This window comes from Typopeltis vanoorti, chromosome 11 (genome assembly GCF_054136105.1).
Source record: "Typopeltis vanoorti isolate ZY-2024b chromosome 11, IOZ_Tvanoo_1.0, whole genome shotgun sequence".
NCBI classification, from domain to species: Eukaryota; Metazoa; Arthropoda; class Arachnida; order Uropygi; family Thelyphonidae; genus Typopeltis; species Typopeltis vanoorti.
In genome coordinates, this window is record NC_143559.1 from 28,822,362 (window position 1) to 28,845,992 (window position 23,631).

At 36.1% G+C, this 23,631-nt stretch overlaps 1 protein-coding gene across 2 annotated transcripts in view; it reads right to left on the reverse strand.

Annotated features, from left to right (window-relative positions):
• LOC150101404 (uncharacterized) overlaps nucleotides 1-23,631 on the reverse strand; it is a 159,903-nt gene that overhangs the window by 41,516 nt on the left and 94,756 nt on the right. For both annotated transcript variants that reach the window (XM_090401035.1, XM_090401034.1), the window contains 2 exons: nucleotides 17,458-17,584; nucleotides 12,746-13,071 (listed from right to left, as the gene is read on the reverse strand). In XM_090401035.1, the coding sequence (XP_090257161.1) occupies nucleotides 12,746-13,071; nucleotides 17,458-17,584 (453 nt within the window). The remainder of the gene's footprint in view (nucleotides 1-12,745; nucleotides 13,072-17,457; nucleotides 17,585-23,631) is intronic.

Here is a 23,631-nt window from a genome sequence, read left to right on the forward strand (position 1 = left end):
TGTAGGCAAAAAATTTATTTCTATGGATAATAATGCCACACCACATTATACATGACCAGTGGAGATACTTCTGGAGACTGAGGATATTAATCAAATTGAGTGACTAACATGCTCTCCAGATCTTAACCCCATAGAACACATTTGGGAAGCAACAGGGAGATGCATTGTTGCTCAAAATTCCCCTCCACAAAACAAGCAGCACCTTATCCTTGCTTTGAGGGAGGAGGTGAGCCAGTTTTCCTCAAGAACTCTTGAATCACTCGGTGCTAAGCATGGTACAACTTGTGAGAGCAGCATCGCAGTTCGGGGGGACATATTCCATACTGAAAAAATGTCTCTCTACATATTTTTATCTAAGCATTGTAAATTAATTCCTTAAGTACGTCCTTAGGGAACTTTTGCCAAATATGTATATTGCAATTTAATTTGTACAAAATTTATAATACATTTCTTGTATAATATAATTTATTATATTACACAAGAAATTTATTATTCAATAAATTTATGTCCACAATTGGCTGTAGTTACAAAATTTTTTTCATATTTAGATAAAAATGTACTTTGTTCTTAGCTTTTGGACACCAGTGTATTTCTTCCTACTATTTTCATTCCCTCCAGTTCTTCAATACTTTCAAACCTTGGTTCACTACTGAACAGAAGAAAGTATACAACTCTACCACCTTTTATAGGTGAAACGTTTCAGACAACAGTTGACTGTTGATTTTTCTGTTTGCAGTCTGGTTATAATATATATTGGATATCAGTTTTGTGCCATTTGTGTCTATTCTTTTCTTTATTAATGTTTCTATAAATTTCTTATGATGAACACTTTCATCATCATCAATGTCCTCATTATGCTACTCCAAGGTTACTATGACAGTACTACAGGATAAGTTTACATTATTATTAACCTCCTATGAGCAATTTTCCTCCAAATCAATCTCTGACTTGGGTGCAGTCCAGTACTGTCATATCTAACATTTCATGTTTCTAAACAAACTAAATCAGTCCACCTAGACCAAGGTCTAGGATTGATATGGCCTCTTTCCTGACATCTTAGCATTAAGCATCTGCTTTGCAGGAGCAAATTCTCCATGCTTGCGTCACTAGCTCATTACTTGAAAAAGAAGTAATATTTATTTGTTAATAAATGCATGCATTTATAATCATTCCATTTAGGCTTATTTTTGTACACAGAAGACGTCTTAAGCTTGCGCAGCAATAATTGAGCTTTGCGTTGTGTATCGAAGGCCGATGCTTGCTCATCTAGTCAAAGCTACCTTGGCTTGCTCGGTTGTGGGAGCTTCCAGGTCCTTGCTGCAGCACTGTGATTTCATGCACACGCACGCGCATAGCCATCTCCGCTCCCTTCACGTCGTCTTAAACACAGGCCAAACGCAGTCAAAGTAGCTCTAGCCAGTGAGCTTCAGCCAGCCTTTACAAGTGTGCGTGTTGCTTGGAAAAATTAAGTTACAACCAACTTTTTATGACGATGTTATTGACCAGTTTCATAAAGATGAACTGTAGGGTAGAATTTGTATTCAAGTAGCTAAATTGAAAAAGATAGAATATCATTTGTAAAATAAATGTTGTATTTGTATGATTAAATGTACATAAATTCCAAAATATATAGTTTTAAATGGTCAGTAATTCATTATTCTTCTAATCAGACTTCAATCACACCTCTCACTCCCTGAATGATAACAAGAGCAAGCGCGAATTTCTAGACCAGCATTTGCCCCTGCTGTTTTGCTAACCTTTCCTTCCCATTCTATTTAAGTGGCCATACCATCTTATATTAGCTCTGCTGAAACATTCTTGAATGCTAATAATGTCAAGTTCCTTTCTATCTTCATTTTTAATGATTCTGCCATTGATGCCATCGGTTCACTTCTATAATTCTTCTCAGAATTATAGAAGATCCTCGTATCGGTGGTGTCTAGACTTCGAACTAGTGCTTTATTTTTAACACAACTCTCAGATCCATAACTTATAACTGGTTTAAATACTGTTTTATATACTTCTAGTTTGGCGTTTTTGCTAATTTTCTCTTATTCCATGTACATTTATTTAGCAATAAGTTAATAAATTAATTATTTACTTATTTTTCTGTGTTCTAATCTTGTCTATTTTCATAGTTGGTCTTTTTATTGCTGATTTTCATGCCAAATTTGTTACAGATGTTATTCAATTAGTGAATCCTGGAGACTTGCACTAGATGTGTTAGAAGTACAACATTATCTTCAATTCTAATATCAGGATTGATATCACTTTCTTGCATAATGTGATCCATATAGATGATGAATAAGAGTGGAGATAATGTGCATACTTGTCTTACTCCTGATTTTACATCAAACCATCTTGTATTTCCTTCAATTCAAGCTACTGACTGACAACTTAAATATAAACTATGTATTGCTCTGAATAATGATCCATTCACCCTATATAACTGTAGTGTTTTGAAAAGCTTTTCTCTGGGTACCTTGTCATATGCCTTTTCCATATTTCCCACAATTTCTCAAATATTTGAGAAATGTGGGATCTACAAAACTAAAGTACAGATCCTTGTCATATTCCCACAATTTCTCAACTGTTTGTGTGAAAGTGAAAATTTGATCTTGACAACCTCTATTTGACCTGAATCCAGCTTGTTCTTCTCCAAGTTTCTCTTCCACAATCTTTCTCAACTTCTTTTCAAGTAGGCTTGCATAAATCTTACCCGGAACACTCAGTAGAGAAATTGCTATGCAATTCTCACATTCAGTTTTATTCCCTTTTTTATAGATGGATACTATGAGAGTACTAGTCCAATCATTGGAAGTTTGACCTTCTGAATAGGCCATCTGAATTATATAGTGTAGCCACTGCAAAACTTTTATACCTCCATACTTAAGCATTCCTGGTCGAATATTATCTACTCCAGCTGCCTTTCCACATTGCAAGTTTTTGATGGCTTTTTCTACCTCAAGTGTGATATGTACTGCTTTTTGCATTCCTCTTGAAAATATTCTAGTATGGTTCTTTCACTGCTTGGTTCATTTAACAGTCAATCAAAGTAATTACTTTAGACATCTAGGATATCTTTATCTTCAGTTTTCATATTACCATTTCTTTTACAGTACTTTTTCCTCAATTTCTAAGTTTATTCAAGCCTCCAGAACATTTCGCCACTTTCCAGATATTTATTTTCTATATTCTTAAAGTCTTCCCATGACTTTTGCTTAGCTACTTTTACACATAGCTCAGCTCTCTTACATTTTTCTCTATATTCTTTTAGGGCATCTGCCGACTTATTTGCTAGGAACTTCTGGTATGTTTTCTTCTTTTCCAGGACTGCTTCTTTATTAAAATGGTGTTCTCGTTTTAATATCCTTGTAGACAACTTCACATACCTCACTTGCTGAATCAATCAATCAATGTCTTCTTCGGAGTTTGCCAATGAGATTCCAAGGTTTGGTTCTTATTTTCAATTTGTTTCATTTTTTCTTCAATAACGTTTGTATAGTTGTCACGTCTACAATTTACTTGTAAAAGCTGCTCGACTTTAATTCTTATCACATTGAAAAAAAAAAATTGTTCTTTTCAATGTGATATTCATTTTTATTCTGCTCAGTATAAAAGTCACCTATTAAGTAATGGAGGTGACCATTACTTAATAGGTGACTATTAAGTAATGGTCACCTCCAATTTAAAATCCTCTGTACACTCTTATATTCTGAACCAGCCTTATGATCACTATCAACAATGATAGAGTCAATGAGGCTTTTCTTATTTCTTGTGTCTACGTGAACTTCTGCACATTTTTATGTTGGAACATGGTGTCAGTAATGACTATTTTGTGTTAGTAGAAATCCAGCAATATTTATCATTATTATTAGCTTTGCTCTTTTCTTCAAATTTTACCCAAAACATTCCTATATGCCTGTCGGGATTCATTTTCGACTCTGCTGTTTAGATCTCCAACTAGGATTACTTTTTCCATTTTCTTTATGTTAGTGCTGCCTGGTCTAATGACTCAAAAAATTCTTCTACTTCTTCCTTAGTAGAACCTTTTGTGGTACCATAAGCACAAATACATTTAATTGTACATGTCCCCATTTTGAAGTTTGCCCACATAACCCTACTGCCCTCCAATCAAGAAGTATATCTTCTTGTTTGGTGTTGAAAGCTATCGCTACTCTTTCCTTTCTTTGTTCGTTATTGCCTGAAAATAACATCCTATACCTATTATTTATTAACACCTCACCTGTTCTTGTCTTCTTTATCTCAGTAATGCCAATTATATCCATGTGGTACTTTTCCAATTCTTCTGCAAGTTCAATTTCCTTTCCATTAATACTCCTTATATGGATGGTACTTTTCTTCAGCTCATCTGATGTTCAGTTTATTCTTCTTCTAGATGTTGAGTTGGAGCTTGTTCCAGTAGCTGACTTTTCACTGTTCCCCCTGGTTCCCTGATAAAAACAGTGGGAGCCTTGTTTAACAAGGTGATGCTCAGCTAGCAAGAAATCTCATCATGCTGTACCATCATATGCATTTTGTGGTTAAAGCAAACAGAGAGTACAATTTGGTTGGCGAAGTCCCAAATTGCCAGCCCATCCTCATTTGTTCAGTACCCAGCAGATACCTACTAAAAGGGTGCACCATATGAAGATGAGGATTGCACATTATGTCAGCCCCCAGTCAGTTCTCCGCAATCCTCAAAGACAACGTAGAGGTCTTCTCCCAGTTATTCGGCTTTGACCCTTAAGCGACCCCTTTCAAATGAACACTTTGAAATGCTTTATCATCATCATCATCATCAAATTCCTGCCATGTACACTCAAGGGGTGTACAGGATATGATAGTACTCCATGAAAAAATTACATCATTACTAACTTCCTATCTACAATTTTCCTCCAAATCAGTCTGTTACTTGTCAAGACTCCAACATTATCATATCTTATATTTCTATCGTCTAAGGCACTTTGTACCGTATCAATCCACCTATATCTTGGTCTTCCTCTGAGTCGTTTTCCTGCCAACCTGGCAAAGAACACTTGTTTTGCTAATCTTTCCTCTCCCATTCTATTTAAGTGACCATACCACCTGAGATTAGCTCTGCTAACGCATTGCTGGATGCTGACAATGCCAAGTTCTTTCCTAATATCCTCGTTTTTAATATGATATTGCCATTGATGCCATCTGTTCATGCCTATAATCTTTCTCAGGACTCTCATATCTGCAGTCACTAGTCTTTGGTCAAGTATTTTACTTCTGACCCAGCTCTCAGATCCATAAGTTAAAATTGATTTGAACACAGTCTTGTATACAGCTAATTTAGTGTTCCGACTAATTTCTCTCTTATTCCATATGAATTTATTCAATTGACTTCCCGCCATACCAGCTTTGCTGATTCTGTTGTCTATTTCTATACTTAATTTACCAAAAATCATGCCTAAGTAGCTGAAATGTTTTACTTGCTCCACAGGTTCTCCATTCACAACACAGTTGACATTTTCAATGATTCTGCCTATTTTCATTGTCTTTGTCTTTTTATTGCTGACCTTCATACCAAATCTATTACAATAGATATTTAATTTAGTCAGAGAATCTTGCAGACTTGTAGCGGATTTATTTAGAAGTATAACATCATCCGCATAAACAAAGAGCTGACATTAACATCTCCAATTTTGATATCATGTTTAATACCACTTTCCTTCATAATGTGATCCATATAGATAATGAATAACAGAGGGAATAATGTAAATCCTTGTCTCACATCAGATTTAACATTAAACCATCTTCCTGTACTTCCTTCAATTCTAACTGCTGACTTACAACTCAAATAAAGACTAAGTATTGCTTGATATAATGCCCCATTGACACCATATAACTGCAGCATATAGAATAGCTTCTCTCTTGGCACCTTATCATATGCCTTTTCCAAATCGACAAAACTCAAATACAGATCTTTGTTATATTCCCATGATTTCTCCACTATCTGTCTTAAAGTGAAGATCAGCTCCTGACAGCCTCTATTTGGCCTGAATCCAGCTTGTTCTTCACCAAGCTTTTCTTCCACAATTCTTCTCAACCGTTTCTCAAGTATACTTACATAGATCTTGCCAGGAACACTCAGTAGGGAAATACCTCTGTAATTCACACATTCAGCTTTATTTCCCTTTTTATATATGGGCACTATGAGAGATCTACTCCAATCATCGGGAATTCGTCCCTCTGTCCAGGCTTTCTGAACTATGCAGTGCAGCCACTGTAAGACTTTTATACCACCATACTTCAGCATTTCTGGTTGAATATCATCTACTCCTGCTGCTTTTCCACATTTCAAGCCTTTGACGGCTTTTTCTACCTCAAGTATGGATATGTATTTCTGACTGCATGCCTGGTCAGTGTTTTTTACCACTGTGCTGTCATCACTGCTTGTTTCATTTAGCAGTTTTTCAAAGTAATTACTCCATACTTCAAGGATATCTTTTTCCCCTGTTTTCATGTCACCTTTATCATCTCTAACTCCTTTTAGAGATGATAAAGGTGACAACTCCTTTCCTCCATTCCTAAGCTTCTTCAACAACCTCCAGAATATTTTGCCACCTTCTTGATATTTATTTTCTATATTCTTGCCAAAGTCCTCCCATGACTTTTGTTTAGCTAGTTTTACACAGTGTTTCGCTTTCTTACATTTGTCTCTGTATTCTCTAAGAGCACAAGCTGACTTATTTGCCAGGAACTTTTGATTTGCTTTCTTCTTTCCTTCACTGTCTCTTTAACCTACTGTGTCCACCATGGAGTTCTAATTTTTCTATCTTTGCAGACAACTTCACCACATGCCTCTCTAGCTGAATCAATCAGGGCCTTTTTCAAGGCTTGCCACTGAATCTCCAAGGTCTGATTCCTGTTCTCAAACTCTTTCAATTTTTCTTCAATAATCTTTGTGTATTTTAGTCTACAGTTCACATCTGAGAGCTGCTCAACTTTAATTCACTTTAAAACTTTCTTACATGTTATTCTTTTCAATATGAAATTCAATTTTATCCTGCTCAAGACTAAATAGTGATTACTTCCAATTTCAAATCCTCTGTACACTCTGGTGTCCTGCACCAGGGAGAAAACATCACTATCAACAATAATATAATCAATGAGACTTTTCTTATTCCTTGCCTCTTCCCTCCATGTGAATTTGTGCACATTTTTATGTTGGAACATGGTGTTAGTAATAACCAGTCCATGTCCTGAGCAGAAATCCAACAGATATTTGCCATTATTATTAGCTTTGCTCTTCTCTCCAAATTTTCCCAAAATATTTTTGTATGTCTCACAATCATTTCCTACTCTGCTATTTAGATCCCCAACAAGGACCAACTTTTCCTTTTTCATTGTGTCAGTTGCTTTTTCTAAAGCCTCAAAAAATTCCTCCACTTCTACCTTAGTAGAACCTTCTGTGGGACATAGGCACAAATAAGTCTCATTGTCCAGTTTCCCATTCTCATATTTGACCACATTACTTTACTTGAGACTGACTGCCATTCAAGAAGATTAGCCTCGTATTTTGTGTTGAATACTATGGCTACTCCTTCTTTTCCTTGATTGTCATTGCCTGAATATAACATTTTGTATTTATTGCTCAGAAAGATCTCACTAGTTTTTGTCTTTTTTGTTTCAGTCACCCCTATTATGTCAATCTGGTACTTATCTAATTCCTCAGCTAGCTCCATTTCTTGGCCATTCAGGTTTCTTACGTGATAGTACCGATCTTTAACTCTGGTGATATTGAGTTGGGGTTTGTTTTCAGATTTTTTCCAGTAGCTGACTTTTCGCTGTTTGCCCTGGTTCCCTATCGAAAACAACGGGGGCCTTGTTTAACCGGGTGACGCCCCAGCCAGCATGAAATTTTGTCATGTTGCATCATCATTTTTTATTTTGGTTTAACCAATAAGAATACAATTTGGTCGGCTAAATCCCAAATTGCCAGCCCATCCTCGTTCGTTCAGTATCAAAGTAGATACCCAACAGGGTGCACCACGAGAAGGTGAAGATTAGGTCAGAAGCCCTGGTCGGTTCTCTACATTCCTTTAAAGGATATGTGAGGTCTCCTCTCAGTTATACAGCTTTGACCCTTAAGCACCCCGAAATGCTTTATTATAATCTATACAACAAAAAAATAAACATCTTTCTGCATTTCTAAGTTACTTTACAGTAATATTTTCTGATATTGACAATTTTCTCTCTCTCCTATTCCTTTTGCTGTTCATAAATAAGGATGGACATGCTTTATTTCATTTGCTGTTTTTGATTTTAATCTTTCCAGTATAATTCATAATAGTAATTTTGTTGCATAGTTCATTAAACTTATCAGTCTGTAATTACATTCAATTGCCCCAGCCTTTTTCACGATGTTTATCAAGATATAATTCCTGCATTCATCAGCTTTTGAACCAATTGCTATCAGTCACGATGTAACACAAATACTTCATCTACAAACCAGAACACCATACAACTTTCAACGTTCTTCCAGGATTCTGGAAATATTCTTAAACACCTCTCCTTCCTGGGCTTTAATTGGCCAGCAAAGCACAATACGACTTTTCACTTTCAAGTCAATTTCTCTTTCCCATTGTGGACTGTTTTCAAAAAAAGAACTCTGGAAAACCCAGCAAGTATTCCTACTAAAAAACAATACATTCCTAGTTAGAGGAAATGTTGACTAGACCTACTAGGTAGTAGATGACCTTTACTCAATGCTGAATAAAATACCACCACCAGCTTACTGAAGGAATGAAGTGGTGAATGCAACTTGGTCTCAGAATGACTTTTGACTCGGCCTCTTCTCCATGCAGTGTAAGAGATACTCTTCAAGGGCATGCCAAACATACTTAAAGATCCAAAACCACCTCCATTTTGAGGGTACATCTGTAGATATGATGTTTCCACAGGTCAGCTACTAGATAGTGCAGAGGTTCAAACATGGAGTCAGGAGGCTTCCCACTAGACTGGCATACAATTACACCACAGCGTACTCTTCAAGATCATGCTTGAAAAGTCTGACTGGTGGTACATAGGAGGAACTGTTGAGGCCACATAATGGCAAGGAGACTGGTTGCTCTGTGTATGGGTATCATGTACAAGAGGTTATCTCCTCTCATCTAATCTTCTATCCTTTCATCTAACCATAAATGAATCTACAATGAATTATACAAACATTGGCAGTGCAACAAAAACATATCTTCCTCAAAACCCAATCCCAACAAAAAAGAGAATCAAGCACAATAAAAATTATGTCAGAATCTCCATAATAAAAATTCAATTTTACACCCACTTTACAAACAACTGTGACATAAACATCAACATATGATGTTCACCATCACTTAGTATTCCAAACAACATCTCTTACTCATGACAGAAACCAAACTTAACACTGATTGATGCATTTACTAGTCTCCAAACTTCAAAACCACTAAGATCTTTTCACATTCTTTTCCATGAAGCTTGCATCTGCAATCCAGCTATCCAAACGGTGAGATCATCTTCCTAGATGACCTTAATGTCCACAACTTCAAACTGGCTCCCCATTTCCAACACCACCGACCAAATTGTTATAAGCAGCGTCCCAATGCAAACAATACATCCACCTCCTCAAATTCCTGATAATGCACACATCTCCAATACTCCATCTCTTTTTTTAACAGCTCTCCTTTCAGAACAAGCTAGAGAGGTTGCCTCATGTCTCTACAACTCAGATCACAATCTTATGCAAGTGTCCTATGGTACTGAGTGGAATGACCAACAAAATTCCAACTCTTCCTCTCCATTATCTGACTATTGTTTCTGCTCCTCTGACACAAACGTTTGCTCCAAGAAAGTCACGAAATTATCCTCGTTGGCATTAAGGCCTTTATTTCCCATTCTATCCAAAATTCTTGTCCATTTTCTAAGTTGCAATTCAACAAAAAGTGTACCCAAACATTTGAAGGAAAAAACTCAGCTTACTGCAGGTAGCTTGCATCAAGTATCCTAGTTTCATATTTGGCCTATGCTGAAGCATGAATTAAATGCAAAACAGTCACATCAGATCTAAATCTAAATTAATTTCATAAAAGTCAATACCAGAAAACTTTCCTCCTGTTCAAATAAAAGTCATGCCTTCTGGTCCCTTGCTATGCCATCAAGCACGACCTTCTGCTAACCAACACTTCCACCTCTCTCTCCCCTCCAGATGGAACCACTATTACAGCACCCAAAGATAAGGCTGACCTCCTAGCACTAGTCTTTTCTTCCAACTGCTGCAAAGATGACCCAAACAAATCACTTGCTATCTTACCAGAATCCAAGCACAGTATGCTTACTATGTTGTTCTGGCAAAAAGACCAGAAGAATATTAAATAACTTAGACACTAACAAGACTTCTGGTCTGGATGGCATTTATCCAATTGCACTCAAATATTGTGCTCCAGAAAATAACACCAGTATCATTTCTACAATCTTTTATACTTAACTGGTACTTATCCTATTCCAAAAAAGGGAAAAAGAAGTCCACCGTTCAACTAACGACAAAGTTGGCTACTGATGACTTTTTCCATTGCTAAGAATAGGAGAAACTAGAGCAGTTGCTCCAGATATCACAAACACATTTGTTCTCTACTCTCACCCATGCTTTTCCTCTTTACATTAATGGCCTCCTCTCTGACTTCAAATCCAATTCATTTTACTGCTGACAGTTACTCTCCATTCCTCATTCTTCACTTGAGAAACCCTGTAGTATTCAAATGACTGGAGCTTCAAGCTCTTCCATCATGTCTTAAACAGTAATCGCCTTGCCATTCTGAAGCAAGGGGGGGGGGTGAGGACACCTTAGTGAATTTGAATGCTATTAAAACACAGTCCTGTCTTGTTACCCAGAAGAAAGATCCTACTTCACTTCTCTTACATTTGATAATGTTCTGTTATTCTTTCAAGGTTAGTTCCCCCTTCTTGAGTTAACTTTAACATCAGCTCATCCTGGCATAAACATATTCATCCAAAGCTTCTTAGCCTTTTTTTTTTTTCAAAACACTAGATTCTTTCTTGCTGAACTCCTAATATAAATCCCAACTTATATATGTGTGTGTGTGTCTGATCCACGCATGAAAGACCACAAGACCTATAGCACATCAGTGCCATGTGTGGGCAAGAGGAATAGAAGAAAGGAGGAATCTGTTCACATTTTGCTTAAACAGGTGACGGTTGTAATCTGTGGGGAAGGCAGAGTGGAAGAGACTGTTCCAAAGGACAGAAATAGATGGAACTTCATGCGGCCTCGACAATGAAGTTCCTTCTGGACATTTCAAGATGAACTGTAAAAGGATGTTGGTAAGCAGTGGCTCTTGTTCTAATGATTTTGGAGGAGAGTGGAGGAATAATAGTGGCTAATTCAGCAAAGCACTGTCCATGAAAGTATCTGTAGAAGAGGCACAAGGCAGAAATTGAACATCTGTAAGAGAGCGACTGAAGTCGATATGTGAGAGAGGGATCATTAATTAGCTGGAGTGCCATCTTCTGGATAGATTCGAGCTATCTTAGAGAGGATTTTGGTGCACCACTGCAAATATGGGAGTATTATGTGGCTGGATGGATTTGGTTTTGTATAGAGTTAGCAGCTGTGAAGAAGTGTCCTGTGAGAAAAAAGTACACAATGTTTTTTGGTGGCTGCAGACGCTATAGTTGAAATGTGGTAGTGCCAAGAAAGATCTGAAGTGGAGGTCAGTCCAAGAAGAGAAATACGATCATGTTTGAATATCTCAGGTAAGGGGCGAGAGAAGCTCTTTCTTGTGAGAGATCAGAAAGGACTGAGTTTTGGTGGCAATGAAGTTTACAAGGTGTCCTTGTCCCACTGAGATATAGCTAGGAGATCTGAGTTCAGGTAACTAGTTGCGATAGATCTGATCAACCTTATAATACTGTTCTCACATTTGGGGTGGTGCACCCGAAACTCCCTAAAAATTCTTGATTGTACAGAGAAAAGGGAAATCCACCTAACAGGTGACCCATCTCACAAACTCTCTCTCTCCAGTTATTTTCTGAGGGGTGCTCTGTTTCCGTATCATACTATTTTTTATAGGTACTTTCATGGGTTGCTCTACTGAGCTGGCAACTATATTCCTCCACTATCCTCTTATCATGTAAACTAGAGCAGTCATTGATCAATATACATACATACTGAACCAATGTTTAATCATCTTCCTTCATTTTATCTACCTCTGTCCTTTGGAATAGCATTCCCCATATTGTTTCTTTCTTCAATTTGACCATGCATCAAACTGATGAGTACAATCTCCAGCTTTTCAAGAATCTTGTTAATAGATTACTTCTTTCTTCTTGATCAACTGTCCACACCTGACAATATTGTGTTATATGTCTTGTGACCTCTCACATATATACATAAAACCAAAAAAACAAATATACAACACAATAAAATTACAATACAGTATTTGGATATGATAATGTCTGTAATGTGTACAATAATGCTCCTAATATGATAAAAGAGTCACACTGATCCACAGCAACATTCTTACATAAAAGAGGCTTGTAGCATTTAAATTGCTATAAGCAATTTTTTTAAGGTCAGATTGGCCTATGAAACAGGACGGGGATGGAATGTACACCTGCAATCCACAATAACAGAAATATTAGACTTTGCAAAATACCCTAGATGATATTTAGTAAAGATATGCTGAATTACACAGAAACAAATTAGAAAATACATTCTTACTTCCTTCACTTTCAGGTATTCCTTTCTCATAATTAGGAACATGATGATTAGCAATTTCTTCATTTGCATATATAGCCTCCTCTTTATTTGGATGTGCAGAATGAAATTCTTGTAAAGATGGAAGATCATGCATCTTCTCTTCTGAGGATAACATGTGCTGATAAGGGCCTGGCTTCTGGTAAGAGTGGTAGCTGTTATCAGAATTATCATTATGTAGAATTTCAGAACCCAAACCAATTTTTGCCTGTTTGCCAGGTGCCATCAAATTGATCTGTGAATTCATTTCAATAGGAATTTGCACATTTGAAGGAATTTCGTCACCCTGGCTACAAAAGAAAATGACTTAAAGGTTAGTATAAAAAGTGCATGACTAACAAGAAAACATGAAAGAAGTTAAAAAACAATTATAGCTATATTATAAAAATTTTATGTCTGTAACATGCTACAATAACTCTCAATTATCTGGCACACATTTTTCAATTTGCACTATAAACCGATCACTTGAAGACAGGCAAGCAACTGCTAGCAGTTAGCTTGTCATTATGGAACCATTTGGCAGGAATACCTGGTTTGGAGTATATAAACTGAAAATGTGTGGTTGAATCTAATTTATTGCATCTTGCATTGAATTTGACATATATTTTGAATTTTAACTACAGACAAGCTATAACTACCATCTGGTTCCTTGATGATGGCATACAATATATCCTTTATGCTACAAATTCACACATTGTAAAGTTTCCAAATTGTGAATGTGGATAACCTCAATTAAAGTAAACAGAAAACTGTGCTAATAATAACAAATGAACAGCATTAAAAATAGTGCTTTTCATCGTTCTATTCCCAGAGATGCATTCTATTTTGTTGATTCTGTTCATTTTTGCTTTAAAAGAAAGCTGAAGTACATTTGAGCAAAATTATAAAGGTATTCCCTAAAGTATTATTCAAACATTAGGAAACTTGGATCAATGCAATGCATTTTTCGTATATGAGAATATATTTTGTAATTATTATTGCAATTATTATTAATGAAATAAAGGATCAGTTATTACAGTAACATGAGTTCTTCTATCAAAGCATAGTATAAAGTGCTAATTAATTAGAATTAACATGGAAGAAGACTGTTTACAGAAGAGTATTACTATGGTAGCAAGACATTTGTTGTCTTGTAGGGGAGTGCCTTTCTCGTGAATTCACAGTTAAGGTAAGTGTCCTATTATGTTTTTGAAGAATTTAAATGTAGCTAAGTTAACTAATGAATGGAAGCAAGCCTGCTTTAGATATGGTGGTGATCTGAAAAAATACATGTGATGAAAAAACAAGTACTACAGCCAAGAGTTAAATCTGGCTCTCAATCATCAATTTTCTAAAAACTGATATGGATAATTTCTAACATGGATGACACTTTCCATTACAATCAGCATACAAAAATGGTCTGACAGTGGGAATTTATTTACTGAAATCTACTTTAAAGCAGGTATTAAGTAGTTCTATTCCAGGTGCACTTAGAAACACCTCAGAAAATGTAAAAATGAAATCACTGGATGGCAAAATTAAAAATCATTTAAATACAAATTCTGTTTCATGCAAATAATTTAGTTCACTGCAAATTCTATCCATAATTTTGGTGATGATAGTAGGTACATTCTCTTTTTTTTTTTTTTTTTTTGGGTTGCTTAAGGGTCAAAGCTGTATAACTGAGAGGAGACCTCCACATAGCCTTTAAAAGGAATGCGGAGAACCGACCAGGGCTTCTGATCTAATGTCTAATTCTCACCTTCTCGTGGTGCACCCTGTTGGGTATCTATTTGGATACTGAATGAACGAGGATGGGCTGGCAATTTGGGATTTAGCAGAACAAAATTGTATTCTTATTGGTTAAACCAAAATAAAAAATGATGGTACGATATGACAAAATTTCATGCCGGTTGGGGCGTCACCCAGTTAAACAAGGCCCCCGTTATTTTCGCCAGGGAACCAGGGTGAAAAAGAGTTTCAGAACAGGAATCAAACTTTGGAGATTCAGTAGCAAACTCTGAAGAAAACATTGATTGATTCTGCCAGAGAGGAATGTGGTGAGGTTGTCTGCAAGGATAAAAAAATCAGAACTCCCTGGTGGACACAGCAAGTTAAAGAGGCAGTGAAGGAAAAGAAGAAAGCATATCAAAAGTTCCTGTCAAATAAGTCAGCTTGTGCTCTTAGAGAATATAGAGACAAATGCAAGAATGCTAAACACTGTGTAAAACTACTAAACAAAAGTCATGGGCGGACTTTGGCAAGAACATAGAAAATAAATATCAAGAAGGTGGCAAAATATTCTGGAGGTTGTTGAAGAAGCTTAGGAATGGAGGAAAGAGTGCTGTAGAAGGAGTTAGAGATGATAAAGGTGACATGAAAACTGGAGAAAAAGATATCCTTGAAGTATGGAGTAATTACTTTGAAAAACTGCTAAATGAAACAAGCAGTGATGACAGCACAGTGGTAAAAAACACTGACCAGGCATGCAGTCAGAAATACATATCCATACTTGAGGTAGAAAAAGCCGTCAAAGGCTTGAAATGTGGAAAAGCAGCAGGAGTAGATGATATTCAACCAGAAATGCTGAAGTATGGTGGTATAAAAGTCTTACAGTGGCTGCACTGCATAGTTCAGAAAGCCTGGACAGAGGGACGAATTCCCGATGATTGGAGTAGAGCTCTCATAGTACCCATATATAAAAAGGGAAATAAAACTGAATGTGAAAATTACAGAGGTATTTCCCTACTGAGTGTTCCTGGCAAGATCTATGCAAGTATACTTGAGAAATGATTGAGAAGAATTGTGGAAGAAAAGCTGGATTCAGGCCAAATAGAGGCTGTCAAGATCAGATCTTCACTTTATGACAAACAGTCGAGAATGCATGGGAATATAACAAAGATCTGTATTTAAGTTTTGTCGATTTGGAAAAGGCATATGACAAGGTGCCAAGAGAGAAGCTATTCAATACGCTACAGTTATATGATGTCGATGGGGCATTATATCAAGCAATACTTAGTCTTTATTTGAGTTGTAAGTCAGCAGTTAGAATTGAAGGAAGTACAGGAAGATGGTTTAATGTTAAATCTGGTGTGAGACAAGGATGTACATTATCCCCTCTGTTATTCATTATCTATATGGATCACATTATGAAGGAAAGTGGTATTAAGTATGATATCAAAATTGAAGATGTTAATGTCAGCTCTTTGCTTTATGTGGATGATGTTATACTTCTAAATAAATCCGCTACAAGTCTGCAAGGTTCTCTGACTAAATTGAATAACTGTTGTAATAGATATGGTATGAAGGTCAGCAATAAAAAGACAAAGACAATGAAAATAGGCAGAATCATTGAAAATGTCAACTGTGTTGTGAATGGAGAACCTGTGGAACAAGTAAAACATTTCAGCTACTTAGGCACGATTTTTAGTGAAGATGGTAAATTAAATAAGGAAATAGATAACAGAATCAACAAAGCTTGTATGGTAGGAAGTCAATTGGATAAATTAATATGGAATAAGAGAGAAATTAGTCGGAACACTAAATTAGTATACAAGACAGTGTTCAAACCAGTTTTAACTTATGGATCTGAGAGCTGGATTCAGAAGTAAAACACTTGACGAAAGACTAGAGACCGCAGATGTGAGAGTCCTGAGAAAGATTATAGGTGTGAACTGATGGCATCAATGGCAATATCATATTAAAAACGAGAATATTAAGAAAGAACTTGACATTGTCAGCATCCAGGAATGCATTAGCAGAGCTAATCTCAGGTGCTATCGTCACTTAAACAGAATGGGCAAAGAAAGATTAGCAAAACAAGTGTTCTCTGCCAGGTTGGCAGCAAAACGACCCAGAGGAAGACCAAGATATAGGTATATTGATACGGTACAAAGTGCCTTAGACGATAGAAATATAAGATCTGATAACGTTGGAGTCTTGACAAGTAACAAACTGATTTGGAGGAAAATTGTAGATAGGAAGTTAGTAATGATGTAATTTTTTTAATGTAGTACTATCATATCCTGTACACCTCTTGAGGATACATGGCAGGAATTTGATGATGATGATGATGATGATGTATATAGAAAATATGACTTCTGCATTAATTCAACCTTGATATCTCTTCTGGGTTTGGCACCCACTGATTTTAAGTGGGTGCCAAAATACCAAGTGTCACTGAGCAGTACTGTTCAAAGGTACTTTTTGCTTGTCACTAAGCAGAGACACTGCTGAATTTCAGTTTCCTGTCCTGGGGTGATTCAGGGTAGGAAACTGAAAGGATCACTACACTTTTTTTGGAGCTGTCTACCTACACTTTAACTGGACCTCAATAAAAGTCGAATCTGATCAGGATAGTGACCCTCTCCCCTTAATGCAGAGCTTTATGAAACATCTGAAAGGAAGTGTGCATTGTATTATTGGAGATGCTAAGACAATATGTAAAGTCATCAGCCTCTATATACAAATAGTATGGTTGTGAAGATACTTCACACTAAGATACCTTTTAGGTTTAGAGTGATGAGACCTCAGTAAAGATAGGGATGAGACCTGGTTAGTTGTGAAAATACTTGACATGCAAACTTTGCTTACACTTGGAAAAGAATAAAAAAATATATATATAATTTCTTAGATTTAATTTAATTTGTAACCAAGTGAACAAGCTTTCCACAAATAACACACGTATATTTACTTACACTGGTGCAGGTTTTTGATTTTCACTATCTATATATTTTTGTTGAGGTATCTGCCTAGCCTGCCATTGTAAGTATATTCTATTCTTGTCAGCAACTGTAGATGGTCCACTGAAGGACTGAGGATATGCTTAAAAAAAAAAAGCATTAAAAACAGAAGTTTTTTTAAAATTTTATATATCATTAAATTTTGTGCCATTTAAATATAGTTTGAACACAATATTTATACATAAATACAGTAATTTTGTAAGATATATTATGATCTATAAATATGAAAAAGAATCCTTAAAGGTTTCTATTATCCAATGAAACTTCAAAAACGTTCTGAGGTATGAACAGTTATAAAAGGGAGAAAATACACAGAATCATGGTCAGAGTTCATGCATTTGAACAGTAATATTGAAACAGTTCACACTAATCTTATGTTTTCCCACATAATTACTGTAATTACTGATACTTCAAAACTTCTTGGATTTTTATATGTAGATTGTTTACTGTAGTGGCTTTAACAATACTGAAGGAGCCTAAGTAACCTTCTATTTTTTTTTTTTTTTAAATAAGCTATATTAATATTTTTAGTCTCAAATAACCGTTGAAAGCTCATGTATGGAGACAAAACCATGTAACAACTTTCCTGGATATCTTGAGTTTCTTAAATCTCTGTGACAGGCTGTTTCAGGTGATTATCCCTTAGCAACTGTATAAATTATATCACCTACACCACATACCTTTTCCAGAATTCATTCGCATGGAGTATTATATTCCAATCAAACCATTTCTGAAAGAGTCTACCTTTGACAACTTTTTCAATATGTTAATGCATGCACTCCAGAGATTCTGATCAGTCTATATGCACAAAACTTAAATTAGCAGACTAATAAGGGACACTGTCACTTGAATTTCTTAGATACATGGGATGATATTTCCATTCAATCCCACAGTCTCTGTTGACTGTGCGTCAGTCACTGCATTATCTCCAGCTGTACAATGCACCTTCACAAAGTGATTACTCACTTGAGTTGGGTTGTTTGAATTATGGCAGAATCAACTAAGGTTATAATGGCTGTGCATTATGTCTGTTGATTGTGTATGTCCTTCTCGACTAGTTGTTGTTCTGTCCAGTTTGGCTGGACAAAAAACCCTGTCACCTCTGTGGGAGACTGCAGTAAAATAATTACTTCGTAATTCAATTATTTCTTTTGCTTCTGACTTCGCCATCTATATTATTATTATTGTTATTATACAACCACGCCAGCCTGGTTGGCCAAGTAGTTAACGTATCTGCTCTCCAGCCAAAAGGCTGTGGGTTCGAATCCCACTATGGGCATGGACGTTTGTGGTTGTCTGTGAAAATACTAGTGGTTATGATAGTGGGCGTAGATGATGACTGTAGCTGGTGAATTGGGTGGTGGAAAAAGAGAGCTGTAGAGTAGTTGCCTTTCCTCGATGAGTCTTTGAACTCCCTGGAGGTGTGAATAATAATACAGGAAATAATATTTTGCTGGTCTGGTTTGCCGAGTGGTTAGCGAATACGCTAACGGCTGCAGGTTCGAATCCCACCGTGGGTATTCATATTTCCGAATTTAGGGACACAAAACACACGTGTTGAAATGATTATTTTACTTATTATTAATAAAATAACAATTTGACGTTTCGACCCCTGTATTGAGGTCATCATCAGAAGGATACATGTGTATAGGGAACCAAGCTACATGCTCTTGCACTCTGTACTGGTAAATTAAATCAAAGCTGTTAATTAATCTTTTCCTTAGCCTGACCTCTAGCGATAATTAAATAAAATAAAATAAAAGTTGAAAAATAAATATAAATAAATAAATAAATATATAAAAATATATTAAAAATTATAATTAATAAATAAAATAAATAAAAAACTACAATAAACTCTGCTAAAGTCCTCATGTACTAAGATTTTCTTCAGGCCTTATACAGTTCAAGTTACTATGGAATGTTAAGGAAAAAAAAAAACACATCACCAAGTCTTCTTGTATTGGGATTTTTCTTTGGCTTGTTTTGGTTGCTATAAAGGTTGTAAATGGGTTCTCCACATTCTTGGAATGGTTAGGCCATCATTTTTGTTCAGATTTGGGTTATGTTTGAGCATTTCATGTTTCTTTGAATTTCCTCCCAAACCAAGTTTTGATGCGGTGTAGGGACTTGGTATTTTTCCAATCAATTCTGTAGTATGGAGTGCATGGTCAGAAAGGCCAGTTTTTCCAAAATGGAGGTATTTAATGTGTCATTTGTGTTCGTCCTTCATAATTGGGATGGTTCGCCCTGTTTCCCCTATGTATGTTAGGTTGCATGTGCATTGTACTTTGTATACCCCAGGGTGGGCTAAGTGTGGAAGAGAATCTTTGGAAGAACTGAGTAGGTGTCTTAATTTTGTCAGGAGTTAAAGGTAGTTTTGAGGTTGTATTTGTATAGTGGTCTGCCTATTTTTTCGGAGACACCTCTAACATAAGGTATGGCGATAGCATTTTTGAAATCTTTTTGTTTTTACTAGTATCTCTGTGGAGGATCTTGTGAATAGTTTTTTTATTGTATCCATTTTTTATAAATGTATGGTTGATGATCTTGTTCATTTGAGCTCTGTGTTTAAGTGTGTTTATGACACCTAGTTTTTGTGTTGGGTGGTGATAAGAATTTTTGCGTATGTACTGGCCTGTGTGTGTAGGTTTGTGGTAGACTGTGAGAAGGAGCGACAGCCTTCTGGGGGGGGGGGGGGGGACATGTGACGAGTTATGTCTAGGAATGGAAGAGTGTTGTTTTTTTCTATTTCAATGGTAAATTGGATACTTTTGTGTTGTTTGTTCAGGTGGCTAAGGAATGTATTTAGTGCTTTGCGGCCGTGGGGTCAAATGGCAAAAATATCGTCGACGTATCTGAGCCAAATTTTGGGCTTTAGGCATGCTGACTCTAGAGCTAGTTGCTCAAAGTCTTCCATATAAAAGTTAGCTGTTGGGGGGGGGGGAGTGGTGAGCTCATGACCGTACCTTCTTTTTGAAGGTAAAAATTGTTTTGCCACATGAAATATCCGGAGCGGAGTATGGATGTTTGTGATTGTCTGTGAAAATACTAGTGGTGATGGTGGTCGGCGATAGATGGCGTTGGTGTAGATGATGAAGGTCGTTGTGGTTAGTGGAGCCGAGAGTTGTAAAGTAGGTACCCTCCCTTGATGAGTCTTTGGACTCCCTGGAGGTATTATGCAATAATAATAATAATATTCATTAAAGATATTGGAGGATAACCTCCATAATGATTCTTTCTTTTACTTGCTACACAGCAAAAGAATTCTTTGGGATTTACTTTGTCTACTTAGCTAACTTCCTCTCTTAATCTGATTTTGTCTTATAAATAGATTAACAAAACTAAATGTATTAAGCTTTTACTAATCTTTGCTAATTAAGATTTTGCTTTCCTTCTCATGCTGGTTATCCTTCTTGTTTGTGTTTTGCATACTTCATGAGCTCAATGATCATATTTCACTTTATATTTCCTACATAACATTTTCCTCCGCTTTTTCCCCTCTTTTATTTTTATTTATCCCCCTCCCCACCTTCTGCTTAATCTACTCATCGATTTAAATCTCACCTGATTTATCCCCCTGGTTTTGGATATGCAATCCAATACTATATACCTATTACAAATATATGACCATTTCCCATCTCCAAACATCGTTGTGTTGTAGTTTCTTATGATATGGCACCACTATGGCAAGCTGCCTCTTGAATTTGTCATGATTACCTGCAGTTCCACATGTATTCCTTTAATTGAAAATTCCAAATCTGCCCAACAAGAGGCAATATGGAAGTGGACACATGAATGTCAAAGCTCATGCTAATATCCAGCTCACAAACAGATTAAAGTTCAATGAAAGTGGATGGAAAGCTAATCAAATTAAAATCTTGCAGTTCCTTTGAAGGAAAAAATCTCAACTTTTTTTCATTTATACCACCTTCATCCAAGAGAAAGAATTATTAACAGCATTTCAATCCTCCTCTCAATTGTCACAAAAATAATTAGCACAATCTTAACCAAAGTTTGCGGAATCCACACAGAATAGTTATTCCTTTACCTCCTATAAATAACAGGGGTGATTAAATGCATTGTTTAATTGTTTATATATGCTGTATTTATTCCTTGATACATCAAATAAAGTTTCTTGAAAATGGTTACAATGAGTCCAAAGTAACAGTAGAGAAAAATATTTCATAATAATATCAAAAAGTGTGTCTTTCTTGCACATAGTATAAAGCATAAAATGAAAATTTGTTTTGTGAATATTATGTTTATACTTAATACTATATGCAAAAGAAGATCATCTTTATTCTAAGAGCAAATGATCGTTTTATTTTATTCAAGGAATATATGTCACTGCAAAATAAAATAAAAAACGTAAATTTAAAAAAGTATTTAAAGTTGACTCCTTGAAGTAACAAATGTTCTATACACCTGGCAATATATTACTATTCTGGTATTCTATCCTCATCTACTACATAGACTATGTGATAAACAACTTTCACTGTCCAGTCAAACACTAATATAGCTATGTTTGGTCTTTAGAACAGGAACTCTGATTTCTATCCTCCCTTTCTTATATGCAGTGAAACAGGACCATGTTTAAGCACATTAAAATCACCCAGATATCTCCTTATTTGAGGAAACAGTAGTGAATATGTGTGTGTGTTTTATGTTACTCCCACCCACAAAAGGTTATTGCAAATCTATAGTACATTTTGTACCGTGAGCAGGCTAAGGTTTTCTTTTTTTTACTACTTTTATAATTTTATATTTTTTGTATTTTAAATTTATTTTTACATGGTCCTGAAACTCTACTCTAGAGACCAAACATGGAACTTTTTCAAGCCACTTCAGGCAGTGGTCTCATACATGAAATCCATCTCTCACCTAAATACCCTCAGGCTGGCTGCTTAGTACCTGGGATTGAATCTGATGTAATAAATTAGAAGGATTCTCAACACAACAGCAGCATGGTTATTTGCTAGTTGGTTGTAGTACTCCTGTCAGGTTATGCCTGGAAGGAGTGCTACAGTGGTAATATACAGGAAAATGTGGGGACACACATGGAAAGGAGACTGGAATCCCTGTGTTGGAAACGTGTTCCCAAATCTTGTATCTCTCTCAATATATGATCCAGCTCTTCATTTAACTTTTTCTCCCCACTGAAAATGAAAGGCAACATATTCAAACACAGTTCTCTGTGAGTCATAAAAAAAAAATTCCAACAGAATCCTAAAAAAATTCAATAAACACAAAAACGTCAATAATACAGTTAAAAAAGGTTTCTGCATCCATTTCATCAACATTTCTGGCTCTAACATTGAAATGAAATGAATGATGTGATCGCTTAGTCATCTAAATATGAACTGTTTCTTTAAAAATGACTTGTGATCCACTTCAACTATCTGTAACAAATGAACAGTTTCATCTGTCATAAGTGCATTCATCAGATCTGATATCCTGTATCAGAGAAGAAAATGAAAAGCCTAGAAACACTGCTGAAGTTTGATTGTTGGCTCAAAATTTCCTTAGCACACAGTTTCTTGCATTAATTTACTGTTTTTATTATCATTCAAATTCTACTAACACCTCACACTTCTTTGATCATTTACTTCTAAAACTTGATTTCTACAGTCAAAATATCCAAATAGTGTGAGGTTATCTTCCTTGGAGACTTCAGTGTCCACAAGTGAAACTGGCTTCTCTTCTCCAGTTATGATCAAGCTGAAAGAGATGTTGAGGTATCTGTTAGCAAATAGTCTAAGCAGTCCATCCACTCAAACACAGAATACTAGACAATCCTCACCATCCTGCTACACCCTCAGCCATTTCTTAATCAGTTTTCTTTGGCAACTCAGACCAAAACTTCATCCAAGTTTCCTTTACTATGGAATGCCTTTCACCTGGACATTCTCAGCCTTATGTAAGAATAAGAATAACCTCTATGACTTCTACTCAGCTTTTACATGGTGTCATTACTATTCTCATTCTCCTGATCCAAACACCTACTCAACCGAATAACAAAAATAATTCTAACTGGAATGAAGGGCTTCATATCCCATTCCACTCTAAATCCCCATCCACTACTGAAGCCTTGGTCCTCCAAGAGTGCCAAGGTAGTTAAAATATAATAAA